A 22128-nucleotide genomic window follows, 5' to 3' on the forward strand; every position below is an offset into this window, starting at 1 on the left:
TTGGAGACTATGTGGAATAGCAGTTGTCTAGGTGAAGAGGATGTCTAGTTTCAGTATTGCTGAGAGATTGTTACATGCATTCAAAATTTCTCTAACCATTAGGCACACAGCTCATATCTGTTAACTTGTTCACTTACTGCCTGTGGCAGAGAGACTCATTTTTACTAACACTGAAACACTTTACTCAGAGTGACAAACAATTTAAATAAACCTATAATGGTGTATGTGTCATTACTTTGCACCCATAGAAAATATCTTAACACTAATTTTTGAAGGTGAACCCATACCTGTTCGGCCAAGTCCTGCATGACAATGAACAGCTACCCTCCCTTCCTGCAAGGCAAAAGCCATCACTTTTACCATATCCAGTATAGTAGTGAGAGATGCCACGCCATAATCCTTCCATCCAAAATTATAAAAATAAACTAAAAAAAGGAGAGAATTTTCTTTAGTACACAATGTTAAAGCGTTTGTTCTGTGTGCAGAAATGAAATGGCTACCAAAATATTTTTTTAAAAAACAACCCTACTAGAACTAATGAGATATATTTGTTCAAAAGAAATTATTTTCACATTTCAGAGAGAGCTTGCTGTGAGAATTTCATGGACATGCTGAGGTAGTTAAGATGTTTCAGACTAAAGATCAGCTGGAATGGAAAAGATATAACAAAACTGAGTGATTCATACTAAAATTACTGAGCTATATATAGGAAAAGAGTAACACTCTGTTTGGGCATAAAAGCACATCTTAATTCAATGGCTCTTGAAATTCTAGTGCAGATACCCTTTTCATCTCAGTGTAGTATGAGAAAATAAAGATATTGCTGATACAAAACTCTTCAAATCAAAAGAGACAGACATTTTGAAAAGTGCGACATGACTCACAATCATGTCTGAAACACATTTAATATGTTCTATATTATTCATCTCAGTTCCCACTTATCTTTTTTACCAGGCATAGTCTTCTATTTACTGTAGCTGATCAATCCACTGAAATTTATCAACCATATTCCTCTAATGGTAGAACGAGAGGGGGAACAATGTATGACACAAAGTTGGATTTTAGTTTTATATTGTGTATAGTGTTCCTTATATAACTCCTCTTAATACAAAAACTGTCAGAAAAGCTGCATGAACTGTACTTGATAATTAATGAGGTAAAGCAGCAGGCGTGAACTTACTTCCATCCTCCATGAAAGCTTCAGGAAGGTAGGTAAAGCCACTCTCTTGTTCCAGTGGATTCCCGCAGCTAGCATGCTCCCCAGGACGCTGAAGGTTAATTACTGTTTTTATGTCACATCTTAAGCAAGGAACAGAACAGTCACATTATATTCAGCCATAACTTCATTAACCCTTATTTTCTAAATCATACATATCTCCTAAGTACAGAATGGATTGTTATCTGTATATTGCCAAAAGGAAAGAACCTTTACCAACAATGCAAATCTAAGTAGGAGTGGAAAAATGGATCAGGAATTAGTAAGATCTAGAGCAATTCATTACCTTTGAAACTGTTCAATAAGATTATACTTCTCAATAACTTCTGTTGAGGGTCGAGCCATGGCCAATATGTTATCTGTTATCCTGAAAAAATAAATTAATAATTTGGATGGATATTTCATTGTGATGATTTCCTGGGTAAACTACCAAAATATATAGTTGGTTTTCATTATCAGGAAGCTACCTGTAATTAGCAAAGTGCATTTATAACTTTTTTTTGAAAATTCTTTCATCAGTTAAATGACATGCTTTATAAATTCCACTGAAACAATTAAGTTACATAACAATATACCATTATTAGAGGTGCTCAGATATCATAGTAATGAGCACATTATTAAAACTTCAGTAGATGGCACCCAGACCATAATTTCTGTGTTCCTATTCAAAGACATTTTATATGTTTCTTCTTAACTAATTTTTACAAAATGTCAATATTAATTTTAAAATACATTCCAATGACCATACAGTATTGAAAAATGCTTTAATTGAATCTATACTTATTATCTTCATTAACATGTTTTGATTAATTTTAATCTAAACTCATGAACATATTTTAACTTAGCTATATTTAAATTTCAGGGCAAACTTCTATAGTTCAGAACAGTCATGTAACATGTTGACAGGCATTTATTATTTTGGATCTGAACCAATGCCCACTGAAGGCAATGAAAGTCTTTCATTAACTTCAATGAGTTTTGTATAAAGGCCTTTATGGCTTACTGCTAAGTATTAATTGATAACTGACCTTTTATTCCAGTACACACCGTATGTAACTTGGTAGTCTATATTTCATAGAAAAATACAATATAAATGTACTACCTTAAATTCTCTAACATAGCTAATAGTTTCACTAAGCTTAACTGTGAGTGTTACATATTACCAAGAAGAGTAAAGTCCTTTAATGGCTTGCTCTTGGACACTCCATCGAGCTGGGTTTTCATACTTGCAAGCACGTCCACCACATGCCATTGAACACTGCATATGGCCAGGAATGACATGGCGAAGGCGTTCCCCTACTTTAGTATATTTTGCAGTTGGACGCCTTGAATTTCCTACAAACACACACACAAACAGTAAATAGGATTAGCAAATTATCATCACTACCCTAAATGTAACACAGCATTTTAGGTTATTAAATTACAAGAATATAGTATATTAACTATTTTTCAAGAGATTTAAGTAGCAAGGATTCTCAGGAAATATCCCATTCTTTGCTTATATTAATGCCGAAGCTTATATTAGTACTGTTAATCATGACATCAGCTTGATTTTCTTCTTAATGAAATTATAGATATGTGATACCCTCCCTGATGAAGGAAATGTCACCTTTTATCTAGAAATGTAGAGCATGCCTGCACAAAGATACGTTAAGCTATCTTTTGTTTTCATTACTTTCTGAAACCAAGGTGTCAAACTGAAATGCTCTGCATGTTAAAAATAAAGTACAAATTAAACCCCGAGTAAGACATCAGTAAATACGACACATACTATAATAAAACAATTACTATAAAATAATTTTGAAATATTTATACATGCTTATATACTTCTGAACATCAGAACAAAGTTAGTACATCATAGCTATAAAACCCAAGTATGATTTTTGGCAATCATCTAGAAATACTTCACTTTTTTTCTCAGGAAAAGTTGCATTCAGCTCTTCAGGGCTTACAGATGATATGGCCACCATAACGCGGTGTGTAGATGATGAGAGCACCTCTACAACTGAGCTCCGGCGTCGCTGGAGTATGCGGAGAAGGGGATCAGAGGAAGAATGCCTCCGACCCTGAAAAAAGTTGCTAAAAATATTGACAGCTGAGCGCCTCCTAGGTGAACCCTCCATGATTATTCACCCTTTGCAACACTTTACAAATGCTGTAGAAAACAAACTGGATCTGAAATCCAACTTGCTCAATGCCGAAGTTACACAGAAACATGTATCTTTCTGTATGATCTAACAGCTAGTCAGGATAGGCTGAGCAATCTCCATAGTAACAAACAATGAAGCTACTGATGCCAGCTACCCTTGTGGCAGCTAAATTCTATATGAATTGATTCTGCTTGGGACAAACTGTTTCACTGATGATGAGAATAGCTGCATTTCAAGTAGATAATTCTGCAACTGGACTGGAGAAATTTTCCATAAACAAAATGAATATTTCAGTAAATTGCAATTATTGTACATTCAGCACACACTACACAGTATATTATATACCAAAATACAATCAAAATGTATTTTGAGCACTGCTTTCCTAGAAATCTGTAAGTACTCCCCCACTGATTAGTTTGTCAGTCCATTACCACCTTTTCTCCTCCACTTAGCTGCTCTAAAATGCACTGTTAGTTCTGTAATGATTGGAATTAGTGTGTTGCTATTGAAATTCAATACATGATGAATTGCAGCCTGCTCAATCGTGGACCATATATATCCACTAACAAAACACAGTTTGTTATTGAAAACAAAAGGTTTATTTTTTTCAGGGCAGAGCTTTTGATTAACTATGCCTCTTGGCTCTACTGGATTGAGGTAAAGCAGACTACTGGGAGATGTAGCCATATTATTTGATTGTTCAAAGCTTCAAAAGGTAGAAGAGGTAGTTATGGGGCTATGAACTGCCTCCACCTTTTCTTCCATGCTGGCCAGAAAGATTATGGCAATCTCAAAAATCACAGGGTGCAACCTTCACTTGCCTGGAGTAAGGATTGTAAAAACAATTTAAAATAATAGTTGTCTTGTCAATTCTGTTAGAGTGCAACTTGTAGATCTTGAAGGGCAAAATAGAGAAAAGAAAAGACAGAAGAAAAATCAGTATAACCTGACTTAATAAGTATGTTACTCCTGTTGTGCTCTCTCTGAGGGCTCTCAGTCCAGGTATGTGATTTCCATCTGATGTCACTGGGACTTGTGTATGTACCCACAGAAATCGATACCTCCCGAAGTTGAACTTTCATGATGAACCCAAGTACAGGCAGTCCCCGGGTTACGTACAAGATAGGGACTGTAGGTTTGTTCTTAAGTTGAATCTGTATGTAAGTCGGAACTGGCGTCCAGATTCAGCCGCTGCTGAAACTGACCGCCAGTTCTGACTTACATACAGATTCAACTTAAGAACCCCAAGCTCCCCAAGTCAGCTGCTGCTGAAACTGATCAGCGGCTGATTCCAGGAAGCCTGGGGCAGAGCAACTCTGCCTCGGGCTTCCTGTAGTCAGCGCTGGTCAGTTTCAGCAGCGGCTGACTTGGGGACACCTGGGGCAGAGCAGCTGGGGTGCTGCTGGGATGCTCCAGTAGCACCGCTCCTCGCTCCTTGGCGCTACTGGACCAACCCAGCAGCACCCCAGCTGCTCTGCCCCAGGCGTCCTGATTCAGCCACTGCTGAAACTGACCAGCAGCAGCTGAATCAGGACCTGGGGCAGAGCAGCTGAGGTGCTGCCGGGTTGATCCAGTAGTGCCCAGAGCGGCGCTGCAGGACCAATCGGCAGCGCCCCAGCTGCTCTGCCCCAGGGTCCACAACAAAAGCCTGGTCTGCTGGGGGGGGCACACTAGCTGCGCCCCCCCCCCCCCCAGCAGACCAGGGACACGGGGAGCAGAGCCGCAGAGGCAGCGGGGTGCCGCGCCTCTGAGGCTTCGCTCTGGCATAGTCTCAGAGGCAAGGGACCCCGCAGCGGCTGCGGCTTCAGTCCCGGTGCCTGTGGTCTGCTGGGGACGGTCCCCAGCAGACCACAGGCACCGGGAGCGAAGCCGCAGCAGCGGCGGGTTCCCGCGCTTCTGAGGCTTTGCTCTGGCAAAGCCTTAGAAGCCTGGGAACCCGCCACTGCTGCGGCTTCAGTCCCGGTGCCCCTGGTCTGCTGGAGATGGTCTCCAGCAGACCAGGGGCACCGGGAGCAGCTTACGAACGGGGCTTTCTCGCCCCGGAGCTCGCAGGCAGCAATCCGCCACCTCGATCTCCAGGGCGAGAAAGCCCCATTCGTAAGTGCGGATCCAACATAAGTCGGATCCGCGTAAGTCGGGGACTGCCTGTAAATAAAAAGTGGCTTTTTCTAGTTTTAAAATGTCAGGAAATGATCTCTCTCTTTTAGGTACAGACAAGAAGGACATGACTGGAATTTGAACAGATGTACCACTTGGCTAGTAAGGACTCACAGAGAGGTTTGATGCTGTTCCCAGGCCTACCACTTGCCAGTGATGGCAGGAGGGAAGAGGAACGTCTAAAATCTGCTCCCTTGGCTGCTGCTGTTGCCCAAGAACCTTTGCTACCCTGATCCAACCCAAATGCTCATATCAGGGGTGAGAGGAAGTATTGAGGCCTGCTCCTTAGCTGTTGTCCATGCATGTCTGCTACCAAACCATGCTCTCCTCAACTAATCACACGCCACCGTACAGCTGCTGCCTACAAGCCCTTTTTCTAAATCTGACATGTTCAAAAAAGAAAAACAAGCACTTTGAATTAAGCAGCATTCTAGACCTGAACGGCTGCTAAGGCAAGTTTCTGGGGTGTCTGTTATCGGGTGATCATAGGCTTTTTTTTTTGTTTGTTTAATTGCTGGATCTGTTGCCAACGACTACTTGTAGCTGTCCTGATGTTTGAAATTTTAGGAGTTATTTTTGTCTGGATAATGCACGAGTGCTGAGGTTTAAGTATCATTTGTGATTAACGGGTCTGTTTTAGAGATGGTTCAAATGCTGGCCACATCCAGAGAATATATCAAACTTTAGCTCATCAGTGATTTTGCTTTCTTAGATTTAATTCTGTATGAATCTTCATAAGTCAGCAACATTTTTCTCCAATATATGTCACATGCAAGAAAGTTATAGCGGAGCCAGCAGTGGATGAGACTGAGGTGTGCAAAATGCTGAATGCAATCACCCTTATTGACTTCCATGCCTCTTGGAAGTATTCAGCCAAATGTGTGAATCATAATTATTGCCAGTGTTCCCTCTAGGATTTTCCAACCATGATCGGGATGAGTTTTGGCTTGTGCACCAATACTGAGGTCATGTGCACTGGTTTGGATGTGTGCCACTGTGTCACCCAATTTATTAACACACACAATGTTACTATCCAGTAGAGCAGAAACCCCGCCCCCTCACACTCACCATGTGGCAGGTCCCATTCCCAGCCACTGGAGCAGACCTTGCCCCCCCCCCCCAAGCGGCAGGTCCCATTCCTGGCCCCAGCCACCAGAACATCACCAGAACAGGTCCCGTTCCCCCCGCCCCCCCGCCCATGTAGCAGCCCTGGCCACCAGAGAAGGCCCACCCAATGCCACACGTCACGTCCCAGCCCCAGCGGCTCCCTCACCACACTGTCTCAGCTAGCCCCACCCACCAGAGCAGCCATCTGCCACGCAGCTCTCCAGAGGAGGTGGGTGGGGGAAGAATTTTTTGTGCGCAGCAGTGCAGGCACGCAATGTAGCGAGAATATTATCGCCCATACAATTTTTAATATTTATTATTTTTGTGGTACCCCATGATGTCTAAGCAATTTCCAAAAACCAAAGATGGCACCATCCTCGGTCACAAGAATTTTATCACAAGAGAGCTAAAGGGAAGAAAAGCATGTCAAGGTGGTAACTGGTCATAGTCATGTTTGAATAACACAATGAATTATTTGTACTGCATGTACACACACATTATCCCCACCACCTAGCCATAACGGATATATATGGCTTTTTGGGGGGGTGGGGAAGGGACAGAGAGCAGGGATTCCTTTTTAAAACTCATCTAAACTTTCTTTTAAAAGGCATATTAAAGAAAATGATTACCTGAATTCATAGTTGAAAGATATGCACTGCTCTTTACCAGTGAACAATAAGGCAATTCATTTTGCAGCAAGACCCCTGCAGCCATTGCGGTACCTGTTGAAATAGTAACATGTTTATTGTACACACATCAGCGGAGACTTAAAAAAAATCACTGGAGGTTAGCTATGCAATACAAAAATACAGTTGAATAAGTTACATGTAGCACAGAGTGAGGCAGAGGCCTTGGGCAAATAGATACTGGCTGCACTACTCATTGTTACACAGTGGATTTAAACTGTAAGAAGTGACAAATTTCGCAGAAAATTCAAGCTCATACAACCTGCAATTTTAGTTCTGGAGCTCTGCTGAGTATGGACTCCAGAGCTGAACTTTTTATACAAATATGAGTCATTCAACAAAGGTCTTAGAATATTCAGTTCATTGCCATCTCAATTTCATCAAGTTCTCTACATAAATACACAACTATAGAGCAGAATCTTGTAAGAATGCTTTTTTCCCTCTAGCAGAAGCTAATGAAATCATATGCAAACTGGATACGACCAGACTGGGTCTGAGACTGGGAGTGACAAACTCACTACAAAAAATAATTTTCCCTCTTTTGGTATTCATACCTTCTCATTCACTGTTGGATGTGGGCCGCATCCATCCAGACTGAACTGATTTCGCTAGCACTGGTCCTCCACATAGTAATGTAACACCCACATCTTTGCATACACACACTTACTGATCTGAAGTCTCCACTTCGTGATTCTGATGAAGCATGTTCCAGCCCAACGAAAGCTTATGCCCAAATAAATGTGTTAGTCTTTAAAGTGCCACAGTCCTCCATGCTGTTTTTCATGAAATCAACGTGGCAGCACTGTTTCTAGATCAGAAACTTCGTACTTACAATTTTAATTACTTTGCATTTTTTCAAGATACACTCATGAACATGTGCTGTTAATCATCCACAATAGCATTCATAATCACCATAATTAAGCACAGAAATCAGGTGATGGATCTGAACAAACTTCAGGTTATTTTTGCCATATTTGCAATTACAGAAACCATATTTTGGAAAAGCGACGAGGAGTCCTGTGGCACCTTATAGACTAACTGAAGTGTAGGAGCATAAGCTTTCGTGGGCAAAGACCCACTTCGTCAGATGCATGCATCTGACGAAGTGGGTCTTTGCCCACGAAAGCTTATGCTCCTACACTTCAGTTAGTCTATAAGGTGCCACAGGACTCCTCGTCGCTTTTGCAGATTCAGACTAACACGGCTACCCCTCTGATACTTGACATATTTTGGAAGACACTTCTCCATTTAAAAAGTTTGGTATCTGAGATCTTGCCAACATGGAGAAGGGATTTTTGCTATAACCTAAGCTGTGAATTTAAACCAATACATTTCTATTAGCATAAATGCCCACAGGGACACCCTTATCCCAGTGTCAAAGTGTTTATCCTATTTAGCTTACATCCCCTAGTAAGTGGTTTACACAAATACAAAAATACTTTAAAACAAGCATAAAAGCGTCCATATAGGATGTTACATTGGCAGAACAGTTAAAACTCCCATGCAGACAAGCCTGAAGACCAAATTCTGCAACAATGCTTTTAGGATTCAACAGCATTAATTAAGCTGCCTTGAAGTACAGGAAATTTACTCAAAAGGTGTTAAGGGGGTGAGGTGGTGAAGCAGCCCAAGCCTATGTGTTTGTAAGGTGTTAATTGCTTGTTTTTCCTGGTCCATTGTTTAATTTATGCATATTTTGTATAATTGGTTTAAAAATATAGACTTAAAACATCCTCAGTGTGCATTTATCAGTTCAATGTAGCTCTGTCTGATTTCATAATGGAGTAAATCAGACGTATCCCCAATAAAGACAATGGGCCTGCTTCTCATTTACAGTAAAGCCATTTTAAAGACCTTTACTGCCAAAGCAATGTAAAGTGGACATAAGTTACATTTACCAACATTTTAAGGAAAAACTTAAAAAATAACAATAGACTAGTAGCACCTTAAAACTAACAAAACATGTAGATGGTATCATGAGTTTTCATGGGCAAAACCCACTTCTTCAGATGACAGGAGTGTTAGAAGTCCAGATCCAAGAATAAATAAGGGAAGGAGGGAGGGGGAGAGAAGGAAAAAAAGAGAAAGAAAAGGAGAAAAAAGGAGGAGAGGAAGAAAAAAGGGGTAGTCTTAACAGGAAAAACTTAAAAAACAACAGCTACCGCTCTGAAGCTTATCTACTCACTGTAAGGATAGGCAGTCAACCTAACTGTGGTACTTGTGTGTGTAGCAGGAGCTCAGAACAGATATTCATTCCTTAGTAGGTCTGGTTCCCTGATAAACTGGATCTGGACTTAATGGGGATGCACCCACTCTGCAAGCTAGGGAACAAGGATGGGGCTCCCCCTTAACTGTTGTACAAGGGGAGGGCAGTGGGAAGCCAGCAATGACCAGCTGTAAAGGGCTGATGGCAGCCCTCTACCAGATGGAAGTGATTAAGAGTATTGCTTGGATTACTGCCAGTTACTTCCCAGATGGGTTAAAACAGTCACAACCTACTTAAGCAATATCATCTCTTTTTCTGCATCCATACATTCTGCCTGGTTCTCACTGTAAGGTGAAAATGAAAGCACCTTAACAAATAAAGAGCCTTTAGACTCTTCAAGGATGCCAAGAAGTTCATTGTGTCATAAGGAAGAAAAAAGTTATGGTTACCTATATATGAAATGTTTTCTACTCTATCTGACCCTGGACTTGGTTGTTTTAGCAGCAAATTCCTTTGTTATATAGGTAGCTGAGAGCACCTGTATATTTAAGTAGCCAGCACTTTCCATTGTAAGCACTTTCCATGGGCACTTTCCATGCCCATTTCCACTATTTGCAGTAGGCCCCTGGAATTCAGCAGAGGGCAAGGCTGCAGGATGAAGAAATGCCTTTATTTGTCTCGTGAAATTCCATTCAGGTTCAGTCAAGTTAAACTTTTTTTTTTTTTTTTTAAATCACCTTCTCCCTTCTCACTTGCATTCCTTGGGAAATTCTGGCTGCCTGTCAAAATTATAATCGAACATACAAACATTCGAAAGATTTAGGTCCGTGCTATACCTTGTTGAAAGCAGTAGCATTACCAGCATCACACACTGCACTGTCAATTCCTGGAACCTGCCAGAGCAGCCGTAGTGGCACGATGGAGAGAACGGGGAGAGAAATGAATCAAGCCAGGCTTGGCTCCACTGATCCAGTTCAAGGCCAAGACATCCCATTTCCCATCCCTAGGGCATGACCACCTCTCCATGGGGGAAGAGAGACAGTCAGTTTAGATTCCCCATGTTACTTCCCCATGGCCCGTGGCACCACTGTCGCAGGAGGAAGGAAACGATTGCTGGGCTGGGTCAGACTCTCTCCCATTTCCCTGACGCCATCAAAACACACCTCCTCTTCCCTTCTCCTGCTGCCGCCTACTACAATCAGTCTGGTAACTCAAGAGGACAGCAACTGCACTGCAATGCTGACGGTTCAGGGTTCACAAAAGTACGTTGCGATATTGTACCCTAACTCATGCCCCACTCTACAAGGTCTTAAACCTGCTATAGGAAGGGGGGAGGGCAACATCCTGTCTTTGCCAAACTGTCAGTGAGGGAAAGGACAATAAGTATAATGGTCACAGTGGATCAACAAGAAACCCATTTCATTTTCAGATTCCATGGCTAGGAGGATAAATCGTGTCAGACCAATTCAGATGACAGCAGTCTTCTCCAGTCTGCCCAGGGTATACATACCCACCCTGATCTTCCAATCCTCTAGCCACTTCTAGTTCCATCAGATAAACTTTCCCTCTTCCTCTGGTAACAGCTGCAGAGGAAGCCCAAAAAAGGAGCAACATTTCCTTTTCTTGCTGCCAGAGAGACATGGACCCACTGCATACAGTTCCGATGAGCCTGTTATGACACAGTTTTAATTACACAGCCACATCTTTTTCCAAAGAACCTTTTCCTTACTCAGTGCACAGATGGGAAGAAAAGCGGGTTAGAATTAAGGCTGCAGGGGCAACCATAAATCTGGCATTTCTACTTTTCAAGTGCTTGACTTCACAACCTATACCATTTTCCATTAACATAATGTTTTGATACTTATATGTTCTCTGGCAATTGTGTGCCAAATGCTAATGACAATCTAATTACTTTCTTCTTGTGCCTTTTCTATATATTTTTAGTGTTATTTCAGCTAGGACTGGATTCATTGAACACCTGTAAAGGGAAATCATGCTTTACTAATCTGCTAGAGTTCTTTGAGGGGGTCAACAAACATGAGGACAAGGGGAATCCAGTGGATGTAGTATACTTTGACACCTCACCAAAGGCTTTAAAATAAAGTAAGTTTCCATGGGATAAGAGGTGAGGTCCTCTCATGGATTGATACCTGGTTAAAAGACAGGAAACAAAGGGTAGGAATAAATGGTCAGTTTTCAGAATGGAGTGAGGTAACTAGTGGTGTCCCCCAAGGGTCTGTCCTGGGACCCATCCTATTCAACTTATTTATAAATGATCTAGAGAAAGGGGTAAGCAGTGAGGTGACAAAATCTGCAGATGATACCAAACTGCTCAAGACAGTTAAGACCAAAGCAGACTGTGAAAAGCTTCAAAAAGATCTCATCAAACTAAGTGATTGGGCAACAAAATGGCAAATTAAATGTAATGTTGTTAAATGTAAAGTAATGCACATTGAAAAAAAAATCCAAACTATATATATAATATGATGGAGACTAGTTTAGCTATAACTACTCAAGAGAGAGATCTTGGAGTCATTGTGGATAGTTCTCTAAAAACATCCACTCAGTGTGCAGTGGCAGTCAAAAACACAAATAGAATGTTAGGAATCATTAAACAAATGGATAGAGAATAAGACAGAAAATATCTTAATGCCTCTAATTAAAACCATGGTATGCCCAAATCTGGAATACTGCATACAGATGTAGCTGCCTCATCTAAAAAAAGATATATTGACATTGGAAAAGGTTCAGAAAAGGGCAACAAAAATGATTAGGGGTTTGGAATGGGTCCCATATGAAGAGAGATTAAAAAGACTGGGACTTTTCAGATTAGAAAAGAGGAGACTAAGGCAGAATATGATAGAGTTCTATAAAATCATGACTAGTGTGAAAAAAAGTGAATAAGGAAAAGTTATTTACTTGTTCCTATAAGAACTAGGGGTACCAAATGAAATTAATAGGTAGCAGGTTTAAAACAAACAAAAGGAAGTTTTTCTTCACACAATGCACCATCAGCCTATGGAACTCCTTGCTAGAGGAGGTTGTGAAAACAAGGACATTAACACATCAACAAGGACAGCAAAGTAAAACTACTGCTTGAGTAACAACTGTTCACTTGATGCTTATAAATGGCATTGGAGTGTAAAGAGAATAGAGGACTTAGAATTATAGGGTTGGAAGCAACTTCAGGAGGCCATTGAGTCCAACCACCAGAGCGATGTGCCTGTGACTGACCTAGGAACTGAACTCAGGTCTCCTGAATGCCAGTCCAGTGCCTTAACAGAAAGGTTCTCCTTCCAATCTTAAAGTAACATGACCAATGAGGAGGACAGAATGTCTTGCATAAAGCCCCAGGGGAGAGGTGGGGACTTGAAACACAGATAGAAAGGCTCACCAGCTTGACCAGGGACTTGAGCCCTGGACCCTCAGGTTAAAAGTCTGATGCTCTACCAACTGAGCTAGCCAGGCCCATACAGTATAGATTTATGATACACTATTTAGTTACTGCAGTTTTCTTTAAGCAGTAAGAATCACAATAGAAGGCATTTTCTGGAACAAGATTAGCATTATCTGTTTCTTTCATTTAAAATATAGTTGTATTTCTTAAAGGCTTTATTTACCATTTTGTTCATTATATTTCCCATTCAATCCTGGCATATGATAGAAGAAAAACAAATAGCCATCACATTATTTTAGGCCATGTTCTTAATTCTCTGGTACAACTAATAGTCAGATCTTGAGGCATCATGCGATGACAGTAATCAGATTACCTACATTATCCACATGAAAAACACCTCTATTTCCATGACAGCAAAGGAGGAGGTCTTTAATCTCAGATTTATGGAGGATAGATAGATAGATAATCTTCATTTGCTTATATTTAACCACTTACCAAGCACAGAATAGTACAGTGCTATTAAGTCTCCATAAATAACACAACTAATGGAACTTTAGGACAGTAACAGCTATTGACTAGCTAAAGGAAACAGCAATCCAATATTGTCCAAGGATCCAAATGGCTCTTGAATTGTGGAATACCTGTTGATGCTAAAGACTGAGGGACGTATTGCACCAATTATTTTATTGCTCATACCACGTGGCCAATCAGATCTTGCAGATATTTTCTTCCCTTTCTGAAGAAAACTGATCCTCCAATACAGGCCTGCTGACGGGATTGGGGAAGACAAAGGAAGCAATTGCCCTGGGGCCTGGCGATCCAAAGGGGCCTCGGGCTCCCAGGCACTGCCCACGCCTTACACTCAAGGCCTCACCCCACCCTTCCTAGGGGCCTGCAGAAAATGTCTGCCTTGCTGCCCAAAAATAACAAGGGGGACACAAACTTTTATTGGCTGCCTGCTGGTCACTATGTTGCGGCATTCTTTTGTTGACTGAACTGAAATTCCATTATGCACTATAGGGCTAGATCAAAAGTGAAGTAGAAAAATACTCCTTGAAAAATAATCTGACTACACTGCATCTAAGAATGAATTTCCCAGCCCAGGTCCAGACTTGTGCTTGAGGGCTCACATTAGCATGCTAACGATTGGTGTGTAGACATTGCACCTCAACCTGGAGCTGGGTGTTCCGGCCCACAGACTCAAGCCTGGGAGCCCTAGCTGTATCAGCTACCCAACTATTTTTAGAACACTGATGTGAGACCCCCCCACTTACACAAGTCTACGGACCTGGACTAGGAGGCTTGCTCCTGTCTCAGATGCAACATAGATGTAGCCTATAGAGCTGATGCTGCACTGCTAATTTCACTACATAAGGAACAGAATTTTACTTTAGACTATGAAATCATCTCTCACAAACAAAGCAGAATATTAATTAAAATATGTGAACTGCTTTATCTATGTTATTGCAAGGGAAATTGACTACGGTGTATAATGCAACTAAATTATGTAGCTAATGTTAAACTAGTAAAATGTATCATATTACAGTAGACTTCTGATAATCCAGAACCTATGGGACTTAGGTGGTGCTGGATTATCAGATATGCCGGACTATCAGGAGGTACTATAAGCAGGTTATATATATATACACTGTATTCATTATATACTGTATATAAAGTGTTCTTAACCCTTTTTATTGTACATACTGTATACAGTATACTGTAATGTTTTAGATTTTTTTAAGCCTTTTTTACCCTTTTAGCTCAGTTCAGCTGCTGCCGCTGTTACCTTGTGACTCATTTTTTGCCGAAGCTCACTCACTAGGCTCTTGCTATTTTGCTGCCAGACTATCAGGAGTGCTGGACTATTGGATGCCAGACTATTGGAGTTTTACTGTATTAGAATGCTTTGAGTTTATGCAAGTTGTAGAACTATGAACTGTCCTCATTAAGCTTACTGTGGAAATCTACTAGTAGTTAAACTGTTACAATCTCTCTTCTTTGTACATGTAGAATCTGTCATTAAATAAGATGGATGCTCTCATGCTTGCAAAATATGTACCATCTGCCAGGTATGGAGGATTATCTATACAAGGTTTGGTGTGTACAGATGACCCAGTCTTGCAAAACATGGATGGGGTTAAACAAAAGATGGATGTATAAGGTCTTAATACAGTGGAATTTGTGAAATCTTTTAACAGGGTTGTGAATATACAAAGCAGGGATGTTAAATTTAGATTAACTCCAATTTGCATCAACTATTAATAGGTAGCAGGTTTAAAACTAATAAAAGAAAGTTCTTCTTCACACAGCGTGTTGTCAACCTGTGGAACTCCTTGCCAGAGGAGGCTAGGACTATAATAGAGTTTAAAGAGAAGCTGGATAAATTCATGGAGGTTAGGTCCATAAAAGGCTATTAGCCAGGGGATAAAATGGTGTCCTTGGCCTCTGTTTGTCAGAGGCTGGAAAGGGATGGCAGGAGACAAATCACTTGATCATTGTCTTCGGTCCACCCTCTCTGGGGCACCTGGTGCTGGCCACTGTCGGTAGACAGGATACTGGGCTAGATGGACCTTTGGTCTGACCCAGTACGGCCGTTCTTATGTTCTTATTTGATTAGTTAAGACTGTTGCTTCACTTCGAAGGGGAAAGTGCTGCCGGGAGCATGGTGCCAGTTGGGGTGGAGGAAGAGACTAGTCGACTAGTGTCTTGACTATCTGATACGCATTTAATTATTGGAGAGTGGACTAGACGTTCACATCCTTAATATAAAGTAGAACTAGAACTGTGTTCATACTTTGGAACAGACACAGACTGGAGATGGAAGCTGTTCCCCCAATTGGGTAATGTATGACCCTTTCTATAGTGTGCTGATTTACGTTCAACTAGCAACTTACCCAGCATTGCCTGGGTCCTTCAGGGCAGGGAGCTGGCAGGATGAAGAGTGCAGGAGTCAGAGCAGGGTCCTGAAGATGGAGGAAGTGTAGGAGGCTGGGGGCAGGGAGTGTTTGCAAGAGTGAGAATTCAGGGGTGAGGAGGGGCTCAGGGCAGAGGGTCACATTTGGCACAGGCCTTTTCTCTTTCCCTGACACTCCCCACCTCCTGCCCCCTTCAGCCACCAGGGACATTTTCTCTCCCCCAGCCCTCCCTGCTCCACCCCTGGTTGCCAGGGACATTTTTTTCTCCCTACAACCCCTCTCCAGCCACCAGGGGACTTTTTTCTCCCTCCCCTCTGGCACTGCCGTCAAAAGCTGGGAATGGGGGAAAAGGTTTGGGGCAGAGAGGCTACCTACTCAGTGTGCTAGCAGGCAAGAGGACATAGCCCCAGTCCTGGTGGCCACTCCCTTGATGGAATGGCTGCTCCCTTGGTGGAATGGCCGCTCTGCATATAGCTCTCCCCTGCAGGCTCATTGCCCCAGTGACCACTCTCATATTGTGTCCCTCCAAACAGCAGTGGTTCCCTTTGCATGTTATGTAAAACAGTCCTTTCCCCAGGGCTTCCAGTTGTCCCGGCACAACCAAACCCTGACCTTGCTTTAAGTGGGAAGCAGCTGCATACCAAGTTTGGTGGCCATAGCTCTTACCATTCAGGAGGAGTTCTTGAACAGACAGACCCACAGACAGATACGTGGACAGGCAGACATACACTCTCTCTCTCTCTCTTTTTCCCCTCCCCCATATATATATTAGTTGCCAGGTGTCCGGTGTGTGTGTGTGTATATATATATATACACACACACACACACACACACACATACAGGGAGAGAGAGAGAAAGAGAGATATTAATAAACTGAGCAAGCATGGGTTATATGATTTTTGGTTACATGATTTTGTAGGACTAATTATGCCACTCATAATGGCTTATTGAACCAGTTCTCAAATATCTGCTCTGATGACATTCAACCACTTTCTTGGCAATTCTATTTTACTGCCCAGTTTCTCTTGCTGTTAAGACTTTTCTCACAATCAAAATGAATAATGTTTAGTGTCATGTCATTGTACTTTTTCTTACTATCTTGTGAAACTATGACTAACTCCATCTTTTTATTGATACTGTTAATCTGAAAATATTTATTCAGTAACTAAAAAATGTAGCTCATTACTCTTCAGTTAATTTTGTTACAGAACTGGATTATTAATGGATTAATTGTTAAAGAAACTAAAAACAACTGAAGTAGAACTTCAGGCATTTTTTAGTCACTTTTTTTGTAAGCAGCATTTTTTTCCAGTTTATAGCATCATATCTTTCAATTTAGGAATTGGAGAAACCATCTTTTGAAACTTCTCAATATTATTTCTCAGTAACAGCCACAAAATATTGCATGTTCCACACAGATGAATCTAGATACTCTAAAGCATGGACATATTTAGGATAATGATTCAATGAGAGATTGTCTGTCATTCTCCCACTCCGTGATCCTCAATACTTCCAAGTCACTAAACTTTGCAACAGCAAAACTATGTTGCACAAAAAGTCTGGTTTATACATCATAGAGCATATTCTGTCCAGTACCATTAGTGCAGAGACAATTCTCTTGCAGAGGAAGTGGTATGATTATATTTTGCCACAGAGGAGAAGAGAAGGGGAGAACCAAGATTGAGAAAGACTGCACAGGGGGACATGAGGACTCCCTACTTATGCCTGACTCCATCTGAAGCATGAAGTGTGTGTAAGGCTAAGACCACACAGGCAATGCAAGCTCCTCCTGCAAGTCCCATGTCTGGTTTTGCTGTCACTCTGCCTCCCATGGAAGGAGATTCCTTCTCCTCTCTGCTAACTGGGAGGTCTCCCTGGTGCCCAGATGTTGCTCAAGCTGCATGTTGTGCAGTGCATTTGCTCAAGAATGAGGTAAAGAAAAACAGATAGTTTGACATAGTTCTGGCTGCCAGAAAAGAATTGTGCTGAATAAAATAAATGAGTGAATAAAATGTCTACAGACTATACCCCAATTAATTAATATGTCTATTTCACACAGAAATACCAATCATTATTTCCTTTTTTTACAGAACCTATTTCCAAAACTTGCAGATGAGTTTGCTTTCCAGAATAGAAAGAGCTCCAATTCTGTCGATTCCATTGCTGCCATGAAGAGTAAATGCATGGTAAGGTTTATCATATTTTTTTAATATACATACATAAAGGCCTTATATACTGCAAACTCTTATGCCTATGAGTAAATCCGAAGAGTCCACTGACACCACTCGCATATTTACACGATCAAGTCCATTGTTAGTAGCCAATTGAAAAATCTCTCTGTATAAAAAACTCAGTATTTTTCACTTCAGTTATAAAAGCAACATAATGAACTTGAAGTCTAATCAATTTAATGAGTGAATAGTAGCACCAGCCACTACATATCTCTCTCAGTCCCTCTGCTGGTTTTTGTGGATACATTCATATCTTCCTGATTTCTTTTTTAAGGTGTGGTTGTGTTCTCCCCTATTGCCTTTCACATATAAACAAACACGCAAAAACTGTCTAATGGCCAGATTGTAAAAGTACTTAAGTGCCTAAAAATGCAGGAAATGGATAATATCTTTTGACATCATTCTGCATCTTTAGGTATTACTTTCAAAAATCTGGCCCTTGGGGACCATACCTAACAACTCTGGTCCTACTCACATCAACGGGACTGCTTCCCTAACTAGTCATATGGATAAATGTTTTCAGGATCAGGTCCTTAACTGCCAAAACACAGGAAAGAATGAAAATAACACAAAGTTCTGCAAACTGCACAAAGTTTTCTTCTCCAATCGCTAAATGTTGTTTTCTCTAATCTCTTTCAGTTATAGTAGCAGTTCTCAACCAGAGCCTGAGACTTCCTGGGGAGCCACAAGCAGGTTTCAGGGAGTCAGTCATGCAAGGCTAGCATTAAACTCCCTGAGATGCAAGGCAGAATGCCAACACCTTGCCATCCAGGACTGAATCCAAAGCCTGAGTAGCTTAAGCTTCACAGCGCTTCCTGTAGTGAGGGGCTCTGGGCAATTGTTCTGCTTCCTACCCCTATTGCTGGTCCTGGCTTTTTTATATGCAGAAAAACAGTTGATGTAGTATAGGTGGGCCACGATGCTTTTATATCAGGTTGAGGGGGCCTCAAAAAGGTTATGAATGCCTGAATTACAGTAACCTTAGTTGATACTTTTACCAGTGTAGGTTAAAAAAAGTCACAGTATCATGATTCCGAAACAAAATATCCCTTTAGCCTATTTCTCCAACGTTTGAGAAACAATTAAATTCAATTTTTTAAATTGGATATTTTAAGATATGCAAGCAAGAGATTTTTAACATTAAACCATTTTTTAAATATGCTAATAGGCACCTAGCTAATCAGAAGACTCTGCAGCAAGAAATACAGGTCACTAAAAAAGCAAATTTTATAACAGAATTGTTAACTCAACCATAACATCATTGCCAGAAATAACACAAATTAGTTCAAATGTGTAAAGATGCTGAGAAAAATGTTATGTCCATGTTCCACTATTATTAGTGCTGACAATTTAAAATGGAAAAATATTATTATGTATGCAACAGTAATGATCAGGGTCCTAAAGTGCTAGGTACTTCAAAATAGATAAACTGGGATTATTAAACATCCTAAAGAAGTTAGGTTCTTAACGCCCACTAAATTTCAATGGGAACTGAGTGCCTAACTCCCTTTGACATTTTTAAATGTCATATATAAAATGCTTAATAATAAATATCAATAATATCCAACAAAATTATATAAAATAATTAAAAATCTAATACTGCCAAGCCTACATATGATTCAACAGAACACCAGGTAGGTGTTGCAGCCCTGGGTATTAACTGATGGTGGGCATAAATTAAACAGCAAGAAATTTCATGCTAAACTGATGGACAGGTCTAACAATTGATTTAATTAGTCCCTTCCCTAAGGTGCTTTCAACAAGCAACAAGACACAACAGGTGTATGAAAAACACATAGGGGTGAGGTAAGTGGAGGTCAAGGTAACAGTAACACACATCTGTTTACATATAGACTACTCATATGATATTTACACAGTGGGATGATCCTACTCCTATGGCAAAACAACCAGTGATTTAAATAGGGACAAGATTCAGACAAGTATGTTACTTCTGTACCTGCCTCCATGCACTTTTCCGGGGGGAGGGAGGGTAAGCAAAAACAATATTCACACACTGTTTCAATAAGAATTGAATGTGATTTAATCATTAAGCACAGTGTTTACACAGGACTGTAACTGCTTATGGTACATCATATACAAACAAAAGAAACAAAAACATAATAAGGCTTGGAAGGTTTGGATTTTTATGGGCAAATATTGGTAAACACCAATTTTGCTGTACAGTCAAAAATATTTACATTGATGACAACTGAAATTTGCAAACAGGCAAAGTAAAAAAAATGCTATTTAAGAACGTAGAGTTAAAATTCAGTAATTTTTTTAAATTAGGTTTATGGACTAGCAAATGAGTAGTAAAAACACTTGTAATTTGTTGATTCAATGGCAGATTTATTTTGTATATTTTGACATGTATCTTCATGATTAATAAAGCTTTGACTTCTTGAATATTCGTGTGTCATTAAATAGTTTTCTGATGTCCGTCTCATGGTTTTCCACAACTGTGAAAATTTAAATCACTAAAATATATAAAATGCTTAATAATAAATATCAATAATATCCAACAAAATTATATAAAATAATTAAAAATCTAATACTGTCAAGCCTACATATGATTCAACAGAACACCACGTAGGTGTTGCAGCCCTGGGTATTAACTGAAGGTGGGCATAAATTAAACAGCCAGAAATTTAATGCTAAACTGATGGACAGGTCTAACAATTGATTTAATTAGTATTATTTAATTCATGATCAGAGTTCTTTGGTAAATGCTAGCACGATAGTTTACAGACCTTATTTTAAACTACCTTGAACAGGCTGGCAGCCAATAATTACTATTGGGAATTATAAAGGAATAGGGTAAAAGTGAATACATTAACTGTTCTACAAACAAAACTGGTGACTCATATTATTAATCTTGTATCGCGTGTGTATTAAGACTACTCTTTTTCTGATTTACATGATGAACTGCGTACAGAGGAGTGAATTGGAATGTCTTTTATAGGCTTGAAAGCTATACACAACTGAATTTTAATATAAAATGCACATGCTTTAAAGTTGGACTTTTATAATGTCAAATGAATATAAATATCAGTCCTTTGCAAATTTCAAACACTCCGAACTTGAGAGAGTTAGCTTCTCATTTTAAATTAGTTTTAATAGGCAATTTCAATTGTTTCAGTTTAACTCCTTACCTGTTACCCAGAAAAAAGATTGGGTGACTGTTGATCCCTTCATTTCTGCAGATTTGACCAAGCACAAGTAGCATACTGCATGCAAACACCCATTTATAGAAATGAATCCTAAATGTTGCAGCAGTTTTTACTATGGTTAATTGGATTTGTAAGGGTAATCTGGGAGGAGCCAATAGCAATCAATTTTTTTCCCTACATGTGCAGTACCTAAGGGACTATGCAGATAATCATTCCATTAAACTGCTTTCTATGTCTGGTTTAGAATTTAAAGGGATTGAAACAAACAGGCCATATTAAACCTAATATTTTAATCGAGCAATCCTTTTCCTCTTCTTTTCATTTATCTCATTCCCATTACTGCCAGCAAAACCTGTTTATCATTTTTGGTAGGCATGTATAAAATATGCTTGTTAACAATTGAAGCACACAGAACTGGCATTGTAGAAACACTTTTGGATAAAGTTACATTAAACAAGAACTAAGTAATCTATTTTAAAACAATAAATAATGTCATGCTCAAATCACTAGTATGTTCTTTTAATATTTTCATTTTTATTTTAACATAGGAACTTAGAATATAACTAATATAGTTATAGCTAGTGTAAGCTAATGGGATCGGACATGATAGGTCTACAACAACATGAAGAAACAAATGCTTCTGAAGACAGCATAGCTAAGCAAAGCAGAAAGAGCATAACTATTAGGGATATAAGAGTGTAAACGACTAACCATTTAACTGGTGTTGGTCACAACCCACTTCCTGGGGAGGTGGCTTCCCTGGGGCAGTGAAGCCACCTCCCTGGGAGTGAGGCTGGTGGCCCTACTTCTGGGGAAGCTTCACTGCAGGCTTTCCACTATAAAGCTAAACTTTATACTACAAAGCCCGCAGCATGGGTAACAGCGTAACCACT

The 22128-nt window shown here is 40.2% G+C and overlaps 1 protein-coding gene across 11 annotated transcripts in view; it reads right to left on the reverse strand.

Annotated features, from left to right (window-relative positions):
• Window positions 1-22128, reverse strand: part of PTPDC1 (protein tyrosine phosphatase domain containing 1) — a 49793-nt gene that overhangs the window by 14107 nt on the left and 13558 nt on the right. For 8 of the 11 annotated variants that reach the window (XM_075939685.1, XM_075939690.1, XM_006125835.4 and 5 more), the window contains 5 exons: window positions 7260-7352; window positions 2380-2551; window positions 1503-1583; window positions 1181-1299; window positions 288-425 (listed from right to left, as the gene is read on the reverse strand). In XM_075939685.1, coding sequence (XP_075795800.1) covers window positions 288-425; window positions 1181-1299; window positions 1503-1583; window positions 2380-2551; window positions 7260-7344 — 595 coding nt within the window. In that variant the 5' untranslated portion in view covers window positions 7345-7352. Of the gene's footprint in view, window positions 1-287; window positions 426-1180; window positions 1300-1502; window positions 1584-2379; window positions 2552-3125; window positions 4565-7259; window positions 7353-22128 lie in introns of those variants that run through there. The other 3 variants (XM_075939692.1, XM_075939691.1, XM_075939686.1) reach the window with 3 other exon arrangements.

Source organism: Pelodiscus sinensis, chromosome 11, assembly GCF_049634645.1.
Source record: "Pelodiscus sinensis isolate JC-2024 chromosome 11, ASM4963464v1, whole genome shotgun sequence".
In the NCBI taxonomy this organism is placed as follows: Eukaryota; Metazoa; Chordata; order Testudines; family Trionychidae; genus Pelodiscus; species Pelodiscus sinensis.